Here is a 15,857-nt window from a genome sequence, read left to right on the forward strand (position 1 = left end):
ACTGTCTGGGCTTTGGTAAATTATATTCATATAAAAATTGAAAGAGGATGTTTTAGTAATGTGAGCGTGACAAGCTTCCATATTGATATGTGTAAATAAGGCAATTCTGCACAGACTTCCACAATAATGAGTCATCACAGAATTTGTTTGTTGAGGTGCCAGAGCACCTGTTTGTCCCTATTTTAAAATGACTCCTTCAGAAAGAATTTAGACCATAAACAAAAAAATCCTCAAAACCCCACAATTTAAACATTTCCCATTAGGACTGCACAGGTGAGGAGAGCTTGAGGGCTTTTCCTTTCTTTCCTGCAGTAGTGGAAAAGTTTCAGCCCATTCACGTCCTGCTCCAAAGAAGAGCTAACAGCCAGCAGGTAGAAATGTCAGGGAGGATCTCCACTACTATTCAGCACTGTCATAGCAATGTCAGGCATTTTTCACAATAACATCCATATGGATGCAGCTTCGTTTTCCTGATGTTTAGTAGGAAGCAGCTTCAATATATTCATTAAAATCCTATTGATTTTGAAACCATGTTAAAAGATGTGCGTAGGTACACATTACTAGAAAATGTTTACTATCATTCTACTTAAAAAGCTGTATGTGAGGCAAGTTTCTACCAACAACAGAAGGTCTGTTTCAGCTGTGCTGAACGCCCTTGTCTTTACTGGCAGGTAAGAGAACTGGGTGCCTTCTGGAGTCACAGCAGTGTTTCAAACCTGTTTACATTACATATATAGGTGCTGTATATGATCCTAGTTTGCTGCATTGAACAAACCTGTAACTCTCAGCTGAGTAAACCCCCATTCTCTTAGCAGTGTCACTAGTCAATGGTTCAATAGAATGGCTTTTTATGTAATGGAACAGGAGACATCTGCGAACACCTCAGTCTTGGCCAAGTTTCAGATGAAAATCATGTTGCAGATTCATGTAAGTGAATGAACTTCTGGACTTAGATTCTGAGCCAAAATCCATAAACGTTCTACTTTATAATGTGATTCACTAAATTGGAGTGTCCACATAATCTCATACAGGATGTCAGGAATTGCCCCTGCAAATTCTGCTTATACTTTTGAAGAACCTGTGGAAGCTTGAACAATTCATTTCCATCCCTCCATTTCAGTTCAACTCCACCTGCTACCTCTTCTTCACCCAAAAGGCCAACCCCAGTTCCCCAGTATTCCACAGCCTGGGTTCTTTACATATAACTGTGAACCTTTAGTTATCTTACGGGCATCACCAGCATTCAGACTTTCCATAACAGCCCAAAGAGGAAAATGAAACAAAACTTGGGTACTCACCATTGTGCAACATTGATGGGCTCAAGACAAAACATTACCATCCATGTTTCACTTAATTAGCAGAACATGTCCTGTTATTAGGGAAGGTAATTAGAAACTCTGCTTAATCACACCTTATCATTATAGGTTAAAAGTACTCTATTAACTCCTCTCGTTGGAGTAGATTTGAGCTCAAGGACACACTTCATGGAAATAGAGCAGCAGAGAAATAAATGTGGTTTGGTTTCACTGGCCCAGCTCCTCTTGGAGGGACTGGAAAAAGATAGAGGAACTAAAATATCCCGATGGCATTCTCCTGGAGCCTTCCCCCTGCATTTAAGAAATATGTGACCACACAGTAGGTCTCTCTAGGGTCTTCATCCTGGCACTGGTGGTTCGTCACCAGGTCCAGAATCTAGATGACACCTTGTTAAAGTCAGAAGTTTCAGCTGTGGGAAGTTGTCTTAGTTTCTCCAGACCATTTCTGAATTTGGAGCATGCAATTTCCTTAAAAACAACTCAGAACCACAGGATTTATTTTTGGTTGGCACCATGTTGTAATCTGATCCCTGAACATTAATTTTATGCGTGTATACTACAATTTTATGTGTGTATAATATGGGAGTGTGTATGTGTGCATGTGTGCATGTATATAAATAGACATATAAAATAATAGGGCCCACACCAAGTGAATCCAGAATATCTTTGAATTTAGACACTACAGAGTTGTGATATCTAAACCAGACACTTCCAGTACATAGTCTATATACATCCTGATGATGAAAAATTCTGATTGGAGCCTATTGCTGTATCAGTAATATAAATGTTGCACCAAAATAATATTTTCAACTAATGTTCTCTTGGCTGTGAAGACACACCAGGAGTGTCACTTACAAAGGTCCTGATCAATTAACAGGAAAAACCCTTCAGAACAGAAGTCTGTTGAGGATATAGTTATGCTCTATGTGTGTGTGTAGGGCTGTTATGAAGATGAGATTTACACCAGCTTTGGGGATGAGACACAGAACAATCTTATATTTCTGTGTTGCCAGAAATCATATTTAAAATTCTGGTTCTTGGATGTGGTGCTGGTGACACTCTCCAGCTTCATTCACAAGGTAAACTACCATGACGAAAAACAATCTAGGCCTTACATGGGAGTTCTCTTGACTAATATTTTCTTCTTGCATTTACAAAATTATTTGACTTTTGTAAAAAAAAGAAAACAAAATTAAAGCAAAGCAATTTACTGCCATTACAAATCATTGTAATGGTCTCTTGTGACTTCAAAAATGTGATGAATCTCTGTATGAATTCTTTTTTTTTTTTTCAACAATAATTAAGAGAGCATAATTCTGATATTTAGATGAAATATTGAGCCTTGTGAACGTAGGCTATGTTTATGATGCACTAATCAAGATGTGTGTATTGACTTGTGGGAATAAGGACAACGTGCATTTTTCTAGGCAGGAGGCATTAATTTCTGTGACTAATGAAATAGCCTGCGTTCGAGCAATTGGAGTGTATTCCTCCCAGCTTTACCATGTAACTTCTGAAAGTTTCTTCTTATGCAGGAGTGGGTTGTTCTTTTGTTAATTTGTTAATTACAATCTGGTACAAAGAATCCTGCTGTGATTTGGACTTTCTGAAGGTGTTCCTAGGTTGTACTATCCAGATCTGGATTATTGAAATATCATAAAAGGTTCCTTTCTTGCCAAAGTCACAGCTAAGTTTCCTGTCTGTAGGTGTCAAACTTTTTTTTTTCACTTTGCTGTCAATTAGGTGTGCATTGTACAGAAGAGAGACACCAAGAAAATGTATGCCATGAAATATATGAATAAACAGAAATGCATTGAGAGAGATGAAGTTCGAAATGTTTTTCGAGAGCTACAGATAATGCAAGGCCTGGAGCATCCCTTCCTAGTCAATCTATGGTAAGTAAACCTTTAAAATTCTATCAAGGACCTCTTGTTTTCTCCTTATTGCTGAATCAGTTCAGGCTGTGGAAGGCTGGAAAGTTGAAAAGTAGGAAAAATTTTTGGTCACCTCTTTTTTTTTTTAGGTATTTAGGTTTTGTAGAGGGCTTTATTTTTCATTAATATTTTAAAGATGCCCTTTTGCATTGGAATATCTAAACATCACAGTCACCTTTTCACTTCTGGTTTGGTTTCTCTCCCAATTGGTACAGCAGTATGTGGAAATGTGTTATTCTGTCCAGCTTCATCATTTCTTTTTGACAATACCTGGACTAAACATCTGTTACAAGGCTGTGGAATATCAAACCCAGCCATTCAATTTAATTTTTTTTTTAGTTGATTCAGAGAAAATTCAGAACTCAATTGCGTTTAAAAAATGGCTGACATGGAACAACAGAAAAGCATCTTTTTGTCACCTGGAATTCCTCTTACCTTCCCTGTGCTAGCCACCGAATTCCTTGGTCACATATGAGTGTGAGAAAATGTTGGTCAAGTAATGACTAGCTTCAACTACACCACCAACATAAAATATTTGCTGGCTTTTATGTAGTGATAGTAGTAATAGGATGCAGACTTTTCCTCTGTTATCTAAAAATTACCTATATCATTTTAAAAAAAAGAGGGGACCCATAAACCATTATGATATGAAAATTGTTCAGTTCAGGAATAGCTTGATTGGCTGCAGATGGTCACAGTGCAAACAGAACTTCTGATTTGTGTTTTAGCTGTCTTACTAGAGGTCAATGCCTAACCTACAGTCTCACATCCATCCTTTAGCTCACTCTTGGCCTGTAGAGGTGAAAAATTTCCTGTTGCCTGCTTAGGACCTTTCATGAATTAAAAGCCAAATTATGTTCTGGCTTGAGTGAACACAGCTTTATGATAATTGCACTCATTTATACCAGCAAAGGATTTGATCTCAAAATTCATTCAAAAAGGACCTAATCATATATATATATATATATGTCTCAAGTGGTCTCCACTTGGCATGAATGATCATACTTGAGCTAACCTAATATCCTGTTGGAGGCTTAGAGAAATATGCAAACATTGTGACTGTAAAACAAAACTTTCCCAGTATATTTTCCAAGGTTCCAGCAACCTGGAATCTGGGGATTTCTTCACCAAAGATGTGGTATCTCTGTGCTTAAGAGCCTGTGGATTTTTCTTTCATGCATTTGTCTAATCTCTTTTGAACTCATACAAACTTTTGTTCTTTAACAAAAGGTGGCAAAGATTTCCACTATGTAACTAGACACTATGCAGAAACAGTCATAGGTTAACATGATCTACAAGGTACTTCAGTAAACATAACAATGCTGAAGGACTGAAGATCAAATATTTATTGTGAAACAAAAATATGCTAGATTCCAATGACTCTATTATAATCAGCTAATAATTTTTCTTTCTTGTTCTCTTTTTTTCATGCCAAAGATTAAACTTGAAATAAGCAATACCATAAAATGTGCTGGGTGTGATGATGATTTTTATTGCAAAGAACTAATTTATTCTTCTTGTGCTTCTGAGATACTGTCACAAGACCTCAAGACTAAAATGTTATACTGTATGTGCGTATGAGAAATGCAGAAAATGAAAGCTGTAGTACTCTAGAATTAATGAAACAATTCAGGCAAAAAGGACACTATTCAAGATGTGCCAGTGCACTAACAATGTTCTATACTCAATATCTCTAGCAATCCTTATAGCTGACCAGTCTATCTAGGATACTTATTAGGTAGAATTACAAGATTTTTCTTTGAAGGGAAGGCACGGGGGAGCTGCCCACCCATCATATCACATAATAAATGGCAGGTCACCTCCCATGGATGGGGTCTGAAATTTATCACTGGCATTAAATCTCGTGATCCAGCTCAGCAGCCAACAGTCCTGTCTCCCTGTCACCAAGCTTAGTTTTCATGTCTGTGGTATGAGACAGAAGAACATGGAATAGTCTGAAGACTTACATCCACATCTAAAATCAGTGCCCATGTTCAGGGATAGTCTTGAGAAGACATGCAATTTGCTTGTACAACCATTCAACCCCTGCTGCCTTAGCATCTCAGTGCTTCACAGCCTGAAATGCCCATGTAGACAACATACTTTGATTCTCCTTAGGGCCAAAACATGGATGTGTGAAGGTATAGCTAACCTAGTAGGTGAAACAGCATCCAGGAACATTCCCAGGTGCTGCTTGATGTAGCTGGACTTGCCCTTGGCACGTGCCTGTGCCATCTGAGCCAGTCCCTTCCCAAACAGCTCCTGGGATAGTTCCAGAGTCACAGTGTCCTAGTGTCAATGTGGTGTGGCCACGGCCCTTCAGCAGCAAGGACGTCCTAGCAGAGGCATGAGCTGCTCCCTGCCAGCTGGCCTGAGTGCTTGGAAATGCTCCCCAGCGTGTTTCATCTATGATAACCAGAGCAGCTAACTGAGAGTAGGACATCCTACTCTAGGGACCTCCATCCTTCCTGTTGAAGGTGGACAGCTGTGTAGTCAAACCCTGGATATATGAGACTCTACTGAGATTCAGGGTCTTGGACACACACAGTTAGAACTGTAGAAAATTTTCCAAGAATAATTTCACTGACACTTATTATTTTCACCTGAAGTGTTCACTCAAACATTACACATTCAAATATCTACTGATTCAAAGCTCTGACTCCAGAGTGAGCTACTGAACTACTACAGAACCTATATTTCACCCTGGGCTAGCACAACAAAGGAAAGTCTTGAACACAAGCCTCCCCAAAATAATCTATCCTACCCCAAATAACTCATTCTTTGTACCCGGTCCATAATATGTTTCTATAATTAGCCTTGCACAATCCTAAATTATTTTGAAAGAGATTCTGATATATTTCTGGAGTGTCTACAGTTGCAGACTGTAGTTGCATGTTCCAGACTTCTGAATCTTCTATCTCAACTTTTGCCTGAATTTCAAGATGTTCTACAAGTAGTCTTCAAATAATGACTTCTGTTATTGAACAACAAGGGCAAAACACAAAAATCACAAGTGACCCATGAATAGTGGTCACCTGTTCTATTAACACTAAGCCATATGAAGCTCTTAAACCTATCAATTATATTTTATTTATTTATAATTGAAACTAAGTTTTATTTTTTATTTACTACTATGAAAAAAGGAACACTGCAAGTACAAATGGAATATTCCTTAAACATAACAGCATTTTCATTGATTGCTGGTGAATTAGCAACCCATTTAATGTATTTTTACTTGTAGTTTAGATGCAATAATAATTTGCATCAAATACATTTACATTGTATAACTTACATTAGATGATTAGCAGGAATCCATGAGATTTCCTCTTATGAGTCAATTCCTGGCATACTAATGGAAGGAAACAGTTGAGGCTACATTTCTTCTATAACAATTGCAGCTAGATTTGTGTTTCATTTTTCAGAGTTAGATTTTTTCTATTAATTTTGTTAATTGCATTGTAAATGTACAAATGGGCTGCAACAGGAGCTACTAACTCTATCTTGTTTCACAAAGTGGAATATTAATTTAACAGGGAACAGTTATGTCATGGTGTATGGGCAATAACACAGCTGTAGCTTGTGTAAATGTCAAGTTTCTTTCGACCGGGCTGTTTTGGACTAGTCTGTCTTTCTAGGCTCTGTCACGCTTTCTAAGGTAACATATCAGTTTTCAGAAATCCTGCCTAAGGTAAGATTTTGGTGACTAAAGCTCAGAAATCCCATCCCTAAATTTAATTGTCATCTCCCTACTTAGCTGGGGTATCAAACTTTGATTTCCCAAGGATATTCAGAAGTAATTATTCTGAGAAGGTAAGTACCAATCTGCCATCTAGAGCTCTGCTGCAGTCCCCACATCAGTAGACAGCTACTGACACTGTTCACTTAACTAAAAAACCACTAACCCTCCTGGAGAAAGTCAGAAATCCAGTTACAGGTAAGACTGAGACTAAGATGAGTAGTGGTGCACAGGTTTTCCAAAATGGTTTAATTGTGGTGTATGTGCATTTTACATTAGATTGTCTTGGATAAAAACTGAAAACAGACTTTGGATTAGGAACTGTACTAAAGTGTGTTTGCACAAAACACTTTGTGGGCTTGCGGTTAAGCAGTCATGCAGTCTGTGACGAATTGGGGATCCATCTGCCCATGCTAAGGGGAGCATAGAGATCATGTCTCCTGCTTTCCAGATGAGCTGACTACACAAAACATAATGATAGTGCCAACAGCTGTGTTGATAGAAATTAACCCGTCTTATTTGCCCTTTGCAATGTCAGTGAAAAGTAATTAGTTGGCAGGACCAGTCTGGATGACACTTCAAAAGTCTTCAGAAAAAACTACATTTTCCATTGATTTGAAAGGGAAATTAAGTACTTATTTTGGTTGCATTGTCCCTTCCCCTTGATTCCCTTCCCCTCTAATCCTCAGTTATAGGAAGCAAGATTTAAGCTTAGGTAGGTAGCCTGGATCTGATCTGCTGTTCTTTTGTCTGGAAGGGATATGCACGATAAAAAAAATTAAGAAATTTTATTACTAAAATACTTGCAGTTTTTTACAAAGTATCATTTTCTGTAAGAACAGCTTCAGTGTTATCAGAATTTATTCTTTTGCTTTTGGACACATTAAAATCCCAAATCCATATTGAAAAGTATATTTGGAAGAAACTCCACTCATGACAACCTTTTCATGAGTTTGTGGGACTACCCCTGGCCAGAACTGCTGATTTTCAAATGTTAATCATCTGAATTATCAAGATATATAATAAAATTAATATAGTGGTAAATGTCCCAACAATTCCTTGAACCAAAAGGAACACTAACCAAGTGCATTAGTCTTTCCTTGAGGAATTACATCATCAAAGAGAAAAGTTGGCAACTCAAGAAACAAACATAAAGACTGGAAAGGTCTTCGGTTATACGTGATAACTGCACAAAGACGTAATGAGATATAGGTTAACAATCTGTCATCAGTTAAATTCTTGTAGAGAGAAAGAGAAGAGGAAAGTAGGCAAACCTTCTGTAGTGGGTAATTCTGCTGGCATCCATCAGTAACCCCAGCATACACAAGAATACAGAACAGCTAGTATAAAACAAGGGTAGCATCTCAACTCTGAAAGATCTGTATTAAAAAGCTATTTGAGGCTCATGCATCTTCTCTGAGCTTTATTAAATTTAGCTTCACAATCTCATCTTATAAATCATATTATTTGAAGTATGAACTGTCTTTCATAACATCTGACACAGAAAAGAATCATTCTTCTGTAAATGCTCATAATAGCTTGGAGGATAACAGTGTTTTTCAGGAAGGGCTTGGGGTTGATTTATAACCTTCATTTTAGAAATGAAATTGAATAAATGCTTAAAGATATGTGAGCCTTGTAGCCAGTTTTATCACCGTTAGAGGCATTTCTGATAATAGAGATTCCTTCTTAAAATGAAAAGCAGTCCTGGTTTTTATCAGACCTTTTGTACGTCGTGTATTTCAAGTATAGATGAATGAGCTGTAGAAATGTCAGCTCCTAACATGGTCCCACCTTAGGACTACAACATGCCCCTCTAAGATCCAGCATTTTATCCATGTTTATCCTTCCCCAAATATCTGGGTGTCCCTTGGGCAAGATGAGTAGCATTCCTGAAAGGATCCATATTTTAAATAGCTTTCTCACAACATGCATTAGGACTGAGCCAAGATCCAGGTTACTCCCTATCTACCAATGTGGCTAGACTTGTCATTACATGACTTGTCTTCAAACATGAGTAGATCTACTAGCTGCTCTGAAAATAATACAGCTTACCACAAAAGACAGAGGGGGTTTTTTGCGAAAAAATAATGTATCGAAATGGTTTCTCTGCTGATGTGGAACAGAAAATTATGGAAAAATATTTGGACCATTCCTCAAAACTTTTTGAAGTCATCTTGTTTTTAATAGCCTTACTTAAAACTGTTACATCCTTTTTAAATTGTCAGAACAATTTCAAAGGCAGCAGAGGGAGAAGGATGAAGATTTACTTTTGTCAGCTTATAGGTCATTTTCCTTGTATGGACAGAACAATATGTTTGATATATTTAACAATCCATAGAGAAGTGTTACCTGCATTCTCAGAGTGGCTCTATATTTTGATGTATTTTTCTTTCTACTCATCAGTCCTTGGAAACCGTATGTATTTCATAAGACAGATCTGCAAAAGTACATTACTGCTACCAGCAAGAGTAAGACTAAGTTTTAAATCCAGTGAAAACTGGAACAAGTGAAGAACACACATTGTAGCAAAAATGCTCATGCATTTCTGAATTTACCTAATATCCCAATCTGTCTTCAAAAGAAATGGCAGGTTAAAAAAATAAAAAAAAAAAGAGAGAGAAAAAGAATGCTGGAGAGAATAAATTATTTGTTCGGTCTCAAGTGTTGGATGGGTTGTTTAATGTGCACACATGCACACACGCATAACTGGAAATTATCACTTCTCTGAGAAGGTGCCCTTTCTAGAATAGGCTGGGAGAAACATCGCCTCAGGCTGCCCCATAGCACAGCTCTGCTTCTCAGACTGCTATCAGAAGTGTGCATGAAGTTACAAACTCAAGGAAGCAAGAACACCTGGCCAAGTGTTTTACTGCTGGGTGGAGCTGAAAATAACCAATCAAGGAGCATCAATTACCTATCGGAGGCCCAAGCACCAAGAGGAGGTGGTTCAGGTTGGTTTTAGGTGAGTTTGTTTAGTGGCTGCAGTGTTGTGTAGCTTGCCTTAGTGTAGTAGGCCTAATCTGATCTGAAAATATTTCATAGGGGATGGAAAATTTCTTTTCTGACATCTAATCTGACCAGCTTTCTGAGGTTCATGCGACTCTATGCTAAAGGCTGTGAGTAAAGTCCATGATCTAACAGAAAAATTACATGATATTTTTGGAAGGGAACAGGGGGTTTGTGATATTTCCTGTTGGGATGCAGGTTGGGTGTTTGCAACTAGCCTGGCTGCCTCTTCAGCACTGAGTCTTGCTGCAGAGGAAAGTCAAACTGTAATGATGTCTGTTTTAATAGTATGTGGTGGATCCAATAGTCATGAAACAACAGATTCTGACAAGCATTCAGTTTTTCTGGAGAGTAACGAAGGTGCTCAACGCTCTTAGCTCCCTTTGGTTATACCTGGCTGCTAGTTTATGGGAAGAAAGCCTATAATGTTGCCCTCTTTGGCTACAGCTATGCTAGTAGATTAAATCTAGTTATTCTTACTGGACTCTTGAACCCAATCTTCCATACTGCTAAATATTTTAGACCCATTCCTAGCCTAGCTGGGGCATGAGCACTATCCCAGAGAAGCCCCAGGCACAGCCAGATTGCTCCCAGAAGGCAGCTTGCATGCCACTACCCTGGTTTTTTGATGCTGACAGTTTAATAGTCCAGCCACAGACTTTTCTGTGTCATTTGGTCTTGGAGCTGGAGAACAGCCACTGACATGTTTATTGATACAATATATGTTTCTTAATTCTTTTCTGAATTTAGCTGAGGTCGTGAACACCAGGCCATGTAATCCTGGGCCATTATAGATATCTGTTGGGTTCTAGGATTCCTTTCCAGGCAAGAAGAGATTGTAAATCAAGGGAGCAAGATATATTTAGTGTCTCACACAGAGTTTAGATGGGTGAACTCTTTTTACTATAGAGGGAGCAAAGGGTGAGTACTTTCCTCAAATAGCTAGATCAATTCATCACTGCATTAATGTAAATCTGGAATAGGTAAAAATATAGAAGTCTTATATATAAGATTGAAAAAAAAAGTCTGTTCTCCAGAGCCTTAGAAGACATAATGATGGAGGAAAGAGGGCAGGAAAAGGTGATGAGGCAGCAGGAAGGGTAGTATAATTGGAAGAAGAGAATATAGGAAAGATTTGTCTTGAGTTGTAAATATTCAGGATATTATTTCTGGCTGTGGAAATTACATTGGACTCAATACTGCCACTTGGTAACCTCTGGGTGCTTGTGCTAAATGAGTGTTAGCTGTAACATCTTCACTGACTGATGAATGCATGATCCAACAGTTATTTATTTTTGTGCTGACTTTAATACCCCATAGTACTAATTGCCAGTATTGGAACACTGTCTCAAGTCTGCCTACATTGAAATTTGTTCTGGTGACTAATTGTTTCCTGTGAGAAACTGCTGTCACCTTGGAATATATATCTTTGGACTTTAATATGTTCCTCATAAAAGCAGGAATTGGCCCTTGGCATAGAATAATTTTTGATCTTTTCTGCATTAAAAACTGCTGCAATAGATATTTCATCTCATGTATGTCTTGTTGCAGCCTGGGACCTTTCTTAGGAGCCTGTCTTCTGCATCATTCTTACTGAGACAAAGACTTTATTTGCTGACCCATAATAAACTTTTCTCACACAAAGCTTTCACTGCAAGAGGAATTTTTTTTATAAACATGAATAAATATCAAACTGCTGGAAAAATAATCCCTTTTGTTTTAAGAACGTTCAGTTTCAGTCAAGTTCCTCTCATGAATTCACCATTATGGCCTCATTCTACCTTCACAGGGGGATAACTGCTACCCAGAGTAGACCCTCATGAGCTTGGGGTTAGCCTTGGCCATGTGTATTGGGTTTGTGTGGCAAGGTGTTGGTAGCAGGGGGGCTACAGGGGTGGCTGCTGTGAGAAGCTGTTAGAAGCTTCCCCCATATCCGACAGAGCCAATGCCAGCCGGCTCCAAGATAGACCTGCTGCTGGCCAAGGCCAAGCCCATCAGCGATGGTGGTAGAGCCTCTGGGATAACGTATTTAAGGAGGGGAACAAGTTGCTGTGCAACAGCAACTGTAGCCAGAGAGAGGAGCGAGAAGCTGTGAGAGGAACAACCCTGCAGACACCAAGGTCAGTGCAGAAGGAGGGGCAGGAGGTGCTCCAAGCACCAGAGCAGAGATCCCCCTGCAGCCCATGGAGAAGACCATAGTGAAGCAGGCTGTCCCCCTGCAGCCCATGGAGGATGATGGTGGAGCAGATATCCACCTGCAGCCCGTGGAGGACCCCACGCCAGAGCAGATGGATGCACCTGAAGGAGGCTGTGACCCTGTGGGAAGGCCGTGCTGGAGCAAGCTCCTGGCAGGACCTGTGGTTGAGCCTGGGAAGAAGGGTGGGGATAAGGCGTTTTAGGGTTTACATTTTATTTTCTCATTATTGTACTCTGATTTGATTGGTAATAAATTAATGAATTAAATTAATTTCCCCAAATTGAGTCTGTTTTGCCCCTGACAGTACCTGTTGAATGATCTCTCCCTGCCCTTATCTCGACCCAGGAGCCTTTCGTTCTATTTTCTCTCCCCTGTCCAGCTGAGGAGGGCAGTGATAGAGTGGCTTAGGGGGGCACCTGGCCTCCAGCCAGGGTCAACCCACCATTCTGTGTCTCAGGTCTGTGGTGTAGATAGTCACAATAAATCCTCTGCACATTTGTGGCAGGGATGAGTGGTGTTCCTTTTCGGCCAGAAGCAGAGCTCCAGTGCTGTGGCAGGGGTATTCTCAGGAGAGCTTGCAGGGAAGCAGGGTTTCAGTGCTCTCAGCCTAATGAGATGGGAAAGAAGGAAAGAAGAAAAGCCCTTAGACATTGCTTCAGACTCCTCAATTGCCAATTTAGGCAAGCAGTGCTTTTTTTTTTTCCTTTTTTTTTCCTTTTTTTTTTCATTCTCTGCTTTAAAGGTTATGAACGCCAAACATGATAGCTAGAGTGTGTAATTAAACTGATAACCAAGGTCCTATAGGTAAAGTGGTTCTCATAATCAGTGACAGAGTAATGAGTTCATCATGCAAATCTACTGTTTTCAGGCAGGCATGAGCGATTTTTACCTATGCTATGGAATCTGGGACTGCAATTAGCCTGTTCTAAAAGCTCTGCTAAAGGTAGACTATACAAAATGAAGCTCAGCACTGCATTAACAAAGCCCTACAACTGTGGCACAGCCATCAGACTGCAAAACTGTCTTGGATGTACTTGTAAAATCATCCATAGACATCCAGAGAGTGAATGCAAAGTAGGTGATCATTACAGAAGAAAAATGAGTGCTTAACACTTTCATTGCAAAACTTTGATACTGAACAGATCCTACAAATCTACACCTACTCCAATAATGTTAAAGTTATTCTTGGAGAATATTGGTGGTGTAACATGGCTTGGAAATTATTCCTAGTAGTTTACTTTAGAATATATTTGACGTTTTAGCAATGATACTTTTAGTTCAAAACAGAGATGAAACACACAGGTGAAATCCTTTTTATTTACAGCGGGTTGATGTAATAGTCAGGGCACCAATAGTCAAAACAAAAAAACCCACCACCATGGAACAAGCAAGGAATATCAAAATAGTGATAATTGAAGTCCGGGTGCTTCAGGTAATATGTTAGCTCTTCAAGTCAGATCTTTCCTTTATACTTCTGGTAGAATTCCAAGACTATTTTTCATGTTGGAAGTTGGAGATTTTTTTGACCAAATGTCCAAAAGGACAGAACAGAAACCAGAAGTCTGACTATATAGATATGAGGTGTAAATAAATAAATAAGAAAAACTCCTAAGTGCAAAGTAATTTAAATCTTCTATTGTAAGTATTCTACCAAATAGAGTGGATTTAAAATGGCAAATAGTGGGATTGAACCAAAGCAGGAAGTTCTGTAACGCATTATTGTTTTAATATGGCCTGCTTAGGGGACCCTTTGCCTTGGTTCATTAAAATTTATCAAAGATTTTATTACTTTAAAAGTAGTCTACAGATTTTTACAACATAAATGTGCACTTAATTCCATTTTATTGAACTAAAATGATATTTATTGTACTAGTAAAGTGCAGTGAGAAGCTGATACTAAGACTTCAGAAAATGATTAATGGTATCCTGTTTCTAAATTAATGATAGTTTTGCAGTGTAAAGCTCTCATTAGAAGCAACTAACTCTCATGTTTCATAAGTACACGCCACATAAAGGAGGATTTAAGGTTCCTTTTCTACTGATGTACTTTTTACAAACTACGTCCTGACTGAGGAGAGGTCATGGGCTATGAAGATGACGATTTAAATTCCTCTGCAAAACAGTTGTGGTCAGGAGGAAAATTACTTCTGGCTGTCAAATCCTCTGTACGTACCTAAACTAGAATTTATCCAGGATGCAGAAGGTAAATTCTTTCTTGCAAAAAGCTAGGGTGGTGGGATTGAGTCTTGATGGCAAACCAATAAGCAAAATGAACTAACAGAAGTAACTCTCCTTGACCATCACTTTCACAGGCTCTCCAACAGATGGACTAGGAGAAGGATGAGAGAAAATAAGAATGCAAACAGAAGTGATAATGAGCCTGACGAGGGATGTGAACCCTGGGATGAAAGGAGAAGGCATTTTTCACTTTCAGTGGGTACAAAAACTAACCTAATCAGAAAATGTAACCAATATTGGTGCATAAGTCAGATTCTCCAAGGTCTGAACTTCCTTCCCTGATATTTGAAAATAAAGAAAGCGGAAGAGGAATTCAGGTTTTGTTTCTCAGGTCTCTCCAAAGAAGAGGAGAGATGAACTATAGGCTTCTGTGCATGCTATTCTTTCTGTAGAATCTGAAAACTCTGCAATAATTTAAAAAAAATAACCAAAATATTTTGTTCACCTTGAACTAGAAGACTTGAAATACTCCCTTGAGCAAAATATGCTTTATTTGAAGATAATGTTTAAAATCAAAATATTCCTTTATAGAGAAAATAATTTAGTAAATGCTAAATAATCAAGTGATATGATAAAATTGGAACAGCATATTCTAAGCTCTATGCACTTGAAAGGAATTTTAGGAGTTAAGCTTCATAAGGCACTAGAAAAATACAGAAATATAATTTACAAGTTAAGATACAAACATCCAAGAGGGATAAAATATATTATGCTGGTCTCAAGTGTTACCCTTATTATTATTGTTCATCACTTAGTAAATGGTGACATCTGTAGTTTTGATAGTACAGTACTTAATTCCTTAGGGAAGGAAGTTTAAGTGGAAGTGTTTAAGACCAGGTTGGATGGGGCTTTGGGCAACGCGGTTTAGTGGAGGGTGTCCCTGCCCAGGGCAGGGGGGTTGGAACTAGATGGTCTTTGAGGTTCCTTCCAACCCAAACCATTCTATGATTCTATGAAGGGTAAGCATTGCTTCTTTCCAGTCAGGACAACCAGCTCTATATGAATGACAGGTAGTACAATTTTCACCTCTTGAAACAGCTTTACTGGATGATCCAGGATTCATATGTGAACATCTGCATATTTTTACTAGACCTGGGAAGTCTGGCATAATGTCTTCCATTTGTCTTCAGCTATGGTCTAGCTGCCTGCATTTGAGTAGTCTGGTGAACTATGGGCTCAGACAAGCTACCTACAGTTCTGCTTCGTTGTATGAAGGCTGCTGATGTCTGGTGAACTCTTTAAAATGGTTTATTTTATTTCCTGAAATGTGGCTGGGTAAACTAAATATTTTTTAATGAATCTCTCTTTTTTTTCTTTCTATAAATAATTCAAGAGTATCTTACAACCTTTTTAATAGTGTTTTGATACACCAGCTTCAGGACGCTCCATCAATAAATATTGAGTTGCCTGTGGTTCCTTCTTTTCCT

The 15,857-nt window shown here is 38.6% G+C and overlaps 1 protein-coding gene across 1 annotated transcript in view; it reads left to right on the forward strand.

Moving 5' to 3' along the window:
- STK32B (serine/threonine kinase 32B) overlaps window positions 1-15,857 on the forward strand; it is a 173,085-nt gene that overhangs the window by 33,712 nt on the left and 123,516 nt on the right. The window contains exon 3 of the mRNA XM_075752511.1: window positions 3,060-3,211. Within this exon, the coding sequence (XP_075608626.1) occupies window positions 3,060-3,211 (152 nt within the window). The remainder of the gene's footprint in view (window positions 1-3,059; window positions 3,212-15,857) is intronic.

This window comes from Balearica regulorum, chromosome 4 (assembly GCF_011004875.1).
Source record: "Balearica regulorum gibbericeps isolate bBalReg1 chromosome 4, bBalReg1.pri, whole genome shotgun sequence".
Taxonomy (NCBI): domain Eukaryota; kingdom Metazoa; phylum Chordata; class Aves; order Gruiformes; family Gruidae; genus Balearica; species Balearica regulorum.